Source organism: Juglans microcarpa x Juglans regia, chromosome 7S (genome assembly GCF_004785595.1).
Source record: "Juglans microcarpa x Juglans regia isolate MS1-56 chromosome 7S, Jm3101_v1.0, whole genome shotgun sequence".
Classification (NCBI taxonomy): Eukaryota; Viridiplantae; Streptophyta; class Magnoliopsida; order Fagales; family Juglandaceae; genus Juglans; species Juglans microcarpa x Juglans regia.
This window is the reverse complement of record NC_054607.1, coordinates 19,007,577-19,018,870: the sequence shown is the minus strand read 5'-3', so window position 1 is coordinate 19,018,870 and position 11,294 is coordinate 19,007,577. Positions and strand designations below refer to the sequence as shown.

At 33.3% G+C, this 11,294-nt stretch overlaps 1 protein-coding gene across 1 annotated transcript; it reads left to right on the top strand.

The window, feature by feature from the left end:
• Positions 1-6,838: 6,838 nt before the first annotated feature.
• On the top strand, positions 6,839-10,611 carry LOC121241670 (3'-5' exoribonuclease 1-like). The gene is made up of 5 exons (XM_041139540.1): positions 6,839-7,078; positions 7,202-7,281; positions 8,185-8,741; positions 8,863-9,038; positions 9,788-10,611. Exons 2-5 carry the CDS (start codon positions 7,254-7,256, stop codon positions 10,281-10,283), a joined length of 1,257 nt encoding a protein of 418 aa, XP_040995474.1. The 5' UTR covers positions 6,839-7,078; positions 7,202-7,253; the 3' UTR covers positions 10,284-10,611.
• Positions 10,612-11,294: the final 683 nt, after the last annotated feature.

Here is an 11,294-nt window from a genome sequence, read left to right as displayed (position 1 = left end):
GTCGAGCTCTCTCTCTCCACAAGCTCGAATATCTCTCTTTCTCAATACCCTTAGAAGCTCTCCCAAAGTTTTAATAATGAGATGATAAATTTTTAAAATTTTCAAAATTTTAAATTTTAGTCTTAAAAACAAACCAGACTAACTTATGGAACTATTCTCATTCCTCAAACTCATAATTTTCCGAGCACCATTACTCCTAAAATACTGGAATTTCGTTACCTAAGACCAATCAGGTGGTTTCCTTAGCAATTAATTCTCTAAAAAAATCCAAAACAGCAAGTTCCGCCGGCTAATTCACAGTCTACGGGCATTGGAGTGGGAAAGTCATCATGTGCACATATATGAGCTCACCACATTGCACTTCCCTATAATTCTTATAACAAATTAGATAAGGGACAAAACAAAATGAAAACATGTAGAACAGACCTATTAACAGTAAGGTTACGTTTAGATGTTGAATTGAGTTGAGTTGAGATAATAAAATATTATTATAATATTATTTTTTTTAATATTATTATTATTTTAAAATTTAAAAAAATTGAATAATTTATTATATTTTATGTTAAAATTTAAAAAAATTATAATAATAAGTTGAGATTATCTATCAAATAAAGCCTAAAAAGAAAAATTCTGTTACGGGCTTGAGATGGGAGAGAGAGCTATTGGATGAAATGGAGGCTTGAGTAGAGAGAGAGAATGAGACGTGCTTCAGAGAGAAAAAAGAGCAAGGGAGAGAGTGTTCGGGAGAATTATTTCCTCCAATCGTCTGTACTGTAAATAATATAAATTACGTACGTGTCAGCTTCTTATTGAACGGTATAAAAGCAAACTTCTCACCGCATCCCCCTTTTAAGATTTTCTATTTACTCATTCCAAGATTTTATACGAGAGATTACTCATGTAACACTCTATTCCCTAAGGTTAGGGATGTCACTGGCTTTCCTAAATAAAGACGGGCAATAGATTTTATAGTTAATAAATCAAATTAAACAAATAATTAAAGCCTTAAACTAAATCCAACTGCTTGATCTAAGCCTGGCCCGCCTGTTCATACTAATCATCATCCTGACTTGAGTGGTTTAAAACATAAAATAAAACTAAAATGAATTGAAGACTGAGTAAGAAATCATCACAACGTAAACATAATAAACGTAAGACTTTCATAAAATTTTTCATGTTGAGAGCTTAAATCATAACTGATCATATTGATACTTATGTTATACATGACATTTATTGATTTATCTGAATTAACTAATTGACTAATCTGACTGGCCAACACATTTAATCCTATATGCAAGATTGTGCACCGACCCTATGTCTTGCCGTCATAAGGAAAGCCGTTGATAGTATTCTAGCATAATATAATGGACCACACTTGAGTACGTGGCATGCACATCCATCCTGAAACTAGATTGGTACCATGTATCTAAATGGGCATCTGATTAATCTGATCTAATCTAATTTTATTTTACACTTGAACTTAAGATATCTTACGTGTCTTCCTATAAAAATAAAAATAAAAAGATATCTTACGACTCTTATGCACATGAGATGCATGACATAATTAATACGTACATAATTACAATTTCTAAATTTGAATATGATGCAGAATTACATAATATGTGCTATTCTGGATGACATGTTTGCATAATCATAACATGCGAAATACATAAACATTGACTTTAATAATAATTTATCTAAATTGACATATGATGGTCCTAATTTGTGATAAAATTACTTATCTCGTTTTGCTGCTTCCTAAATCTTACTTTGTACCTCGTTATCTATATGAAATATTATATGTTACTAACATTTATAGAAACACGTGTCGTAGCATTCGACTTAATTAAATTTATATTGTAAAAAATAATGAAATAAATATTCAGTTTAACATGCAAATTAATAAATACTGGTATTTTAGATTATTGAAATTTTAATAACATATTATAATTTAGAAGAGTACTTGAACTATATTCAATTCTAATAAAATAAGTCGTGAAAACCTAAACTCTTAAAATATGTTTACTTTATTATAATTAATATAATTATTCAATTTTACAAGAAATCTAATAAGTACTAATATCATTTAAATATTCTTAACATATTTTTTTATTTTAAATTCAAAACTTAGTAACATAATTATAACAAAATCTATCATAGTAAACAGCAGAATGTTGTTTAATAAAGTGGACTTAATCAGATTAAAGCATTCAAGCTAAATTAAACTCTTTATTATTTACTATTGAAATCAAATTATAAAAATAAATATTTAATAGTATAGACTAATTTCATAAATATTTTCTGTAAAACATAAGTTTCTAGACTAACACATTTATTCAATTAGAAATAAGCTCAACATAAAATATTTGTATCTTTTGAACATAATCCGATTAAACCATGGTTTAATTTAAATCCAAGCCTAGTCCCATGTAAAGAGAACACGTCTGAATAGCATATTGATTACAATAAATATATAAATGTAATTAGAATAAAAAGGTCTACCCTTATGTAAAACACTAAGGTTGTGTTTGGCAAGTGAGAGTATTTGAGATACTCTCACTACTATTCTTTACTTTATTATTACTTTTTACTTACTTTTTTACTATTCATTACTTTTCACCTACTTTTTAATATTTTATTATTATTTTTCATTACTTTTTTACTACTATTCACAAAACATTCTCAACACTTCTCAAGTATTCTCACTATCCAAATGTAGCCTAAGAGTTACGGAATATATTAGGCTTATTTTCTCTTAAGAGTAACACGCATATGAGGGAGAAAATGAAAGTATGCGGTAAAACCTTACCAAGGGAGGAAGATGCGCGATGGCAGATCTGGGAGGCCATACGAGATCGACGGTGACGAAAGCTTCAAAAGGACACAAGGAAATCTGCGTGCAACGGATCTGAGGTTGGTTGAGCTGTGGTGGAAACTCGTTAACTTTTCTTTAACGAGGTGGTGCTCTGAACGTGGTGGTTGGCGCCGAGCGAAGAGAAACGCAGCAGTGGTTGCTGCCATGGGTTGATGGTGGCTCACTGAGCAATGTAAATGAGTGTGAGTGGTGTTCCAAAGCTGTTTGCAGAGGTGCAAGGCTGTTGGTACGTATGGGTACATAGTGGCGTATGTGGGCATAGCACACAATGTTATCGACTCGATTTATTGGTTTCCACCAATTATTTAGGCCTAATAAAAATTAAAAATTCATTATAATAAAATTTGGATCCGTAGCCTATTTAGAATTATTCGCCAAAACCTCAAATGTGTTTCTTAGAAGTATTAACTATCAATAACGTCCAAAATCATCAAATAGACATTTACGGTCTCAAAATATATATATATATATATATATATATATATATATATATATATATATATATATTTTTGAACCTATGAGCCTAATCTAAAATTTATAGACTATCTCAATAAACCGGAAATGGCCCATTAAACTTAATTAGGCCGATAAAAGTTGTCCTTACAAAAATTGTATCGGGTTGTCACAACTTATTCCTTTATTTTTCTCAAAATCTTTCATTTTTAAATTTTTGTAAAATTTAGAGGAATATACGAAAATATAATAAATATAAATATTTTTTTAATAAAAATCCCTACAATATCACATAACTTTATTAAAATTTTTTATTCTCTCTTTATTGCAAATGCCAAACGCAACATAGCTCGTTCTTTGTTATATTATTTTCTATTCATACTTTTATATGTCCATATTATCGTAATCATAGTTTTCAAATTCTATTTCGTTTAAGTTATTTTGGTCAGAATTTTTTGTTCCGGTATAGTATCTAGTATACTTAATATTACATCTTCTCGTTCCTTTTTGTTTTAAATTCTAGTCAAATCTCGGCTTTGGCATTTCCAGTCCTATTAACTATTTTAATGATAGTTTATAACTTTCTTGTGTTTGGATTATATTTTTGTAAATTTTAAATCTATATGATATTTAGAGCTCGTTTGTTTTTAGAGATGAGATGAGTTGAGATTAAAATTAAAATGTTAAATAAAATATTGTTAGAATATATTTTTTAATATTATTTTTGTTTTGAGATTTGAAAAAATTAAATTATTTATTTTATTTTATATTGAAAGTTGAAAAAGTTGTAATGATGAGATGGGATAAGATATTTTTTAAAAACAAACAAATTAATTCTAAAATTTGAAAATTATTTATATAATTTAAAATTTTTTTAATTTTAAATGTCACCTCATTCCTTTTTTTTTTTTTTAAATATCATTATTTGTATCATTTTATTTTTTAATTCTCCATTTTACTTAACTCTTTGTATGGTTTCTCTCTCTTCGTTTGGTCTGTTGTTTTCTGATTTTGTTGGATTTTATTCTTTTGAAAACGTGGCTTTCTGATTTGTCAGATCAGTTTTTTACCGTTAGCAGTCCACAGATTGCAAATTGGGATGAACCAAGTGGCTGGCTAGAACGCGTGGCTCAATCTGGACACTAGGGGTTAGCTACTAGGCTACTAGCTAGAGCTTGATTATCGCGCGGGTTGGCCTACTTCTTGCTACCTATCTACTTTACCACTCATGGTCGAATTAATTACGAGTTGAACGTTACAATTCTTTTAAATATTAAAAATTATACCTTTTTTTTTTTTAATTTGATCTTAAAAAATTTAATTCAACGGGTATCATTTTGGGAATATGTTGTGTTTTTATTTTATTTTATTAATGTTATAGGATGAAGGATTTTAAGTGGTGTTATTATTTTAATTAACTCATACTCCACAAGGTATTAACCTACTAATTTGTGTTGCCATCTTGGATTTACGTTATATATAAATCAATCATAATTCCATTTATTTCATTAAATAGATTAAACAACTCAGCTTAATTTATTAATTAAATTCGTATTGAGTTTGCGAGTTATGATAATAATGTAGAGTGTTTAGTTGGAATCAGATCATATTGTAAATTGCAATTCAATCCACTTAATTAAAAAGGTAAGACTCTTTAATTTTAACTCGTTAATTTCATCTCGAGTTTTTGGATCCTAAAAAAGAGTACTACTCTCGTTTAATACTTTTCTTTCATCTTCTTGACTCATCGAAATTTAATTACCTTTTTTTATTTTATTTATTGCTTTAATTGACTATTCCGACACAAGTTTAATATAGAAAACTTCTATTTTGTAAGCTCAAAAAATTGTACACATTTGAAGAAAAATATTTAAGCGTATGCCTCAAGCTAGTCTCAGCTGTTGTTCTAGGAGTATAACTAGTTTTTCAAGCCTCATTCTACTCGGGTTTGTCCTAGACTATTTATTTTACATTATGGTTGAGTACATTGTAAAGTTAAAATTAGAGCAACACTCAAATATTTCATAACCTAATTACTTTTTACAAAGAGGACCAATGAGAGAGTGTGTGTGTGTGTTTCGATACTTCTGGCGCGTTTCTTATATTAAACTGATTGAGAGATTTTCTCTAATCCGTTACTAAGGTTGGCCTTAAAGGCTAGCATTTTAAGTCTCAGAAAGTGTCCTAAACCATCATTCAATCTGGAAATGTAACGCATGCCTTTATAGCTAGGCGTTACAACCTTTTGTAATTGGCTGAAGAGGGAATTACCTATACGGGCGCACCCCTTTAGATTACATTTAAAACATATCGCTATATTTGCATTTTATTTCTAGAGCACTACTCGAAAACTCCATAACCTAGTGACTTTTCACAAAGAGGATCAATTTAGGAGAGAGAAAGCGTGAGTTTTGATACTCTTGGCGTGTTTCTTGTATCAAGCTGACGGGGAGAATCCTGCTAATCCGTTACTCAAGTTGGCTCTAAAGGCTAGTCTTTAAGTCTCATAAAAGGGCTTAAGCAGACACTTCAATCTCGAGATATAAACTAGACGTTACAATTTTTTGTAAGCGATTGGAGGGGGGGAGGGGGGGGTAACCTACACGGCGCCCCTTCAAGTTACATTTTTAAACTTACCATATATTTTCTTTTTATAGTATTTATATTCTTAAAAAATCTTATATTGTATTTTTTCTAATGCATGCAATTTTCTTAGATTTTATACAATTATCATTAAATATGGCATGAATTTTTTGTACCTATTAAGTTTTGAAAATGGTCAAGTTTCTTTAATTTAATTTGTTTTTTTGCTCATTTGTTTTTATTTTGGCAATTTGTTAACTATACTTGTAAAAAAAAACAAAAAAAAAAACAAAAAGAAGAACCCAACAATTTATCTTACTCTTGAAAAGACCTAGCACATTATAGCAAATTGGCAGGTTTGGGGGTGGGATGAGATACAAAATTCTCATATAATCTTATCTTATCATTACACATTTTTCAAATCTCTATACAAAATATAATAAACAATTCTAAATTTTTAAGTTTCAATTCAACTTTTTTAAATTTCAACGCAATAATAATATTAAAACATAATATTTTAAACTTTCAACCAAAACACAAAATTCTCATCTAGTATTTAATGAGCAATACCTTAAATAATGTAATTTAATTTCAATAAATTAATCCATTAAAAACCCACTTATTATCTTAAATTCAAGTACAAAAATCATTTATGAGAAATAAAAAAAATTAAAGATTGAACAGCAAAAGAACTAATTAGAAACGAAGAAGAACAACGGAACCAGGTTGTGGGTACTGGGTTGAGCGAGAGGAAATCAGAATCTCACAGTAATTAATTGATTACAAGAATAATAAATAAGAAAGGGGAACGAATCCCGCGTATCTCAACAAATCTTATCATCAATTAACAATGCATGATTTTAGACGCGCAATCTTCGCAATCGGCCGCGTGTGCACTTTCTTGAAACTATGTGACCGAACACAGAGAGAGACAGACACAGACAGAGAGAGAGAGAGCGCGCGCGCGAGAGGGGAGAGAGAGAGAGGGCGCGCACTCGTGCAAGAGCCTTGAGTTTTGCCACTGCCGTGTGCTCTACTCTTCTCTCAATAAATGCATTATAAATATTAATATGCCTTCCCCCGAATTCGGTCTCTTCTCATGAAAACTATCTCACAACTGTTTCTTTCGCCGAATCTCTCTCTCCTTCTCCTTCTTCTTCTCTGCATGTAAGCAACGACACAAGCACACAGGCACACAAAACTTTATAAAACGTTCTTTCCCTGTCATTGTGGCTTTGCTTCTTTCTTTCTTTCCCTTGTTTACGTCTCTGATGGGTTGGTTAAATTTAGGTGGAAAGTTTTGGGGGTGGGATCTGATTTTCCTGGCTGTTGTTAACGCTACATGATCACGATGGCCCTTGAACACAAAGGTATGTTCTTGTTCAGTAATTTTTCTTCTTATTTATTCTCTATTTCTCTCTGTCTCTCTCTTCTTCGTGCCTGTCTCTGGCTGGGGCATACTCTGTGGTACATTGTTATTTGAATCTAAAAGTTGCGAATTTCATACTATTTTGGTTATTTAGATTTTGTGGTGGGGTAGGAAAAGTGGGGGTTTTTTTTTTTTTGTCACATTGTTCTTCTTTTTCTCAATCTTTTTCTTAATTCTCAGTACTTTCGGATCGGGCATTGTGGACCCAAGTGGAGTTTTTTGGTGTTTGTGCAGTTCAAACATTTGTGGTTGTATTAATTTGATGTTACGACGCTGAAAAGATTAAAACGTGGAGCGTTAGAGAAGAAATTTTGAAGAATTTGGTTTCGAAGATGATCTAGCACCACATAAACGGAAAGCCCAGCGATCGAAAGAAGCTGAAGTTTGTCGTGCTAATGAAGTTAGTTATCTTGTTTCTTTGTGTGTTTCAGGAGATGTTTGGGAGGTTGCCAGAAATTTAGTCGAGTCCCCTTTATTGGTTTGGGGGAACTGAAGCGAAGTGTAAAATGGAAATACTAGTGTTTGGCGTCATGATTTATGTGAGGAGAGGCGTATGCTCTGATTACAAGGGATTTAAGGTTCAGTTGTATTTGATTAGGGACATGCCACTGCCATATATTTCTCTCGTTCACATACCAATGCTCGACGTTTTATAAATCTCCCTTTCACACCATTTTTTGTTTTGCAATATTCTTCATCACTCACGTTGAAGTATATCAGAATTGGAGTTTTGTTTATGAACAATACTTGGATTGTCTTCTTAATATGAAAATTCTTGACTCTTATTTCAGTTATACTCCGTCTCATTGATGTATTTTTTGATTTGTTGTAACTTATATGGCAGAAACAACGCAGAATTTCTCTGAGTCATACATGGGATGCCTCAAGAGGAAGGAGTTACCTTACAATCGACGATATCCGCGGAATCTCTCAGGAGGGTTCTCTGATTCTAAAGATGAAACCAGTAACCGCTCGGGAGCTGGTTTCATTAAACCTGACAGCTCACTCTATAGCCCATGTTTTGCGCCTGTTAATGAAGGTCATTTTAGACCAATGTTTCAACAAGACTTCCATGTTTGGTCTGCTTTTCATCCCAATGTCCAGAAGGCACGGCAGAACCAGTTTTATGCACTCGAAGGCTGTTTTTATCCTATGTCATCACAATATTACCTACCGGATTTTCGGTTCCAAGAATTCCAATATTTCGTTGTCATAGACTTTGAGGCAACATGTGACAAGGAGAAGAAGCCTTTCCCTCAAGAGATTATTGAATTCCCTTCTGTATTAGTAAACAGTATGACTGGCCAACTGGAAGATAGTTTTCAAATTTATGTGCGGCCTACATACAATCAAAATCTAAGTGACTTCTGCAAGGAGCTTACCGGCATCGAGCAAACCCAGGTATGCTTATATTTGAGTGCATGAGCTTGCCTGCAATTCTTTTTTTCTTTCATCTCAATCAAAGGATAGTGCAATATATATCTAACCATTGCCAATTGTCACTCTGAACTGATGGCTGCAGGTGGACAAAGGTGTTGTCCTGAGTGAAGCTCTGCTTATGCATGATAAGTGGCTCGAAGAAAAAGGGATTAAACATACCAACTTTGCTGTGGTGACATGGACAAATTGGGATTGTCGAGTAATGTTGGAATCTGAATGCCAATTTAAAAAGATCAGGAAACCGCAGTACTTCAACAGGTAGCAAGTTTAAAAGTTTTGTAAGATTAAATTTTTGAAACTGAATAAAATTCACATCCTTTTTTCATTGGGTGTTTAGTTCTCTCATGAGAATTACTCGTTCAGCGTGTGTATAGTGCATTATTTTAAAAAATTGGTGCCAAGACGGAATCTCTCATCCTAACTTAGTGGTATAAATGGTTTCATTTTTGATATATTGAGTCTTTCTTAAACATTACAGAAAATGCATCTGACTCGAATATTTTTAGAACCCCATTGACTCATTTCTTTTTTGGGAAATAAAATTTTCTGTTTCAATATCGTGGGTTGTTCCATGTTCTGCATGAAGATGATTTCGTCTTGAAATGATTTCTAGGCGACAAGAAAGTGGTGGCAAACAATACCATGACTTGTCTCTCTTATGCCAAGTTGATGAGACGAGTCATGTTTTGATATCTTTACAAGAACACAAAACCTTCTTTTCATATAAAAGTAAACTAATTTATTCTGCCCTTTCTGAAATTAGATGTGGCGCCAGCTTTGAGCACTTTTTTGTAAAGATCATGCATTTTTTCTTCACTAAACATTGTGTCACCATTTTCATACAGCCATTTTTTTTTCTGAGTATGAAAATCTTGATGTCTCTTGTGCTGTCTTTTACTGCTATACAAATTCACAAAATTTTGACATTCTGCAATGAGTTCTTAGGTATAGTAGCATTCCATCTTGATAGCTGATGAATTAATATTTCCTTGTTTGAATTTTGGTAGATGGATCAACCTGAAGGTCCCTTTTCATGAGATGTTTGGTGCAGCCAGATGCAACCTAAAAGAAGCTGTCCAGCGGGCTGGCCTGGCTTGGGAAGGTCGTGCTCACTGTGGTCTAGATGATGCTAAGAACACTGCTCGTCTGCTCGCCCATATAATGCACCGTGGATTTAGGTTCACTATTACTGACTCACTGATGTGGCAGTCCGCAGATTGCTCCTTGGCAACACAGCAGTTCCTGGATCCTCAGTCTGGCTTTGCCCAGCATTCCGTCAGGATTAAGCACCCATCACTGCCTTTTATCTACTTCCGCCCTGTCCAGGTTGATCCCAGTAAAGAATCTAAAGAGCAAGGAATGTTATGCTTTTGTGGGGTGAAAAGTAGCAAACAAGTGGTTCAGAAACCCGGACCAAAGCATGGGAGCTTCTTCTTTGGGTGCGGTAATTGGACTGCTGCTAGAGGTGCCCGATGTTCATATTTCAAATGGGCCACCTCTTGACAGAAGGAAAGACAGAACTGAAGAAGGTCGCCATCAGAGGGAAAAATGAAAACAAAAAGAAACAGAAAGAAGAATAGAGTCAATCAACCTTGACTTGTAAAGTTGATTAAGCCTTAGGAAGCCTCATGTGGAAAGACAGCTCTTAACTTCTATAGTTGATTTAAAAGAAAAAAAAAAAAAAGCATAGAAATGCAGTTGTATGAGAATGACTATGAGAATATGCTTTAACCATGCTGGGACATGGGGTTTAATCATCTAAAATAATTCCTGAATAGTTCTTGAATAGGAAATTGGAAGGACAAAAATCAGTGATCAGTGTTTTTTCCTTTGTTTCTTGTGTTCTCCTGTGTGCATCATTGTGCTCTTTCCTATTCCAGTATTACATATTTACTAGATCTGTCTGTATTCTCCAATCTTCATGACTTGTTTAGTCAGCATTCAAACCTTTTTCGTAACTTCCAAAAACAATCTCCAAATCCAATTCATTTTAAGGATAGTATCCACCTAATATAAAAAGAAAAAAGCTATTTGCACATGGGAGGGGTACCCCCTGCGTACACGGGCCTCCACGTGGACACCAGAAAAACGCTGCGTTTCAACTTGTGAAATCCAAGCCTTCCCCTTCGTGTGAACACTCCCCGTTTCAACTTGTGAAATCCCATCCTCCCCTTCGTCACAAGCAGGCGACCTCTCTGCTTCACCACGGCGAGACCTCTCTGGGAAACACTAAATCCTTTGCAAAACAAATCTATCTTCGACTTTCGCTTTTCACAGATCAACAGCTCTCTCTCTCTCTTGCTTTTGTTCTTTATCAGACTATTTTTTTATCTGAATCTCAAAATTATGTGACAACCATGTCTTTCCTGGATTTTTTTAGTAAAATATGTTTACGCTTATTCGATCTGTTATCTATGATATATATTGCGGTTTTGGTTATTCGATCTGTACGTGTAGCTGGTATTTGCATATGGTTTTTTTTGGATTTGATGAATTTTAGAAGCCCCTAATCTG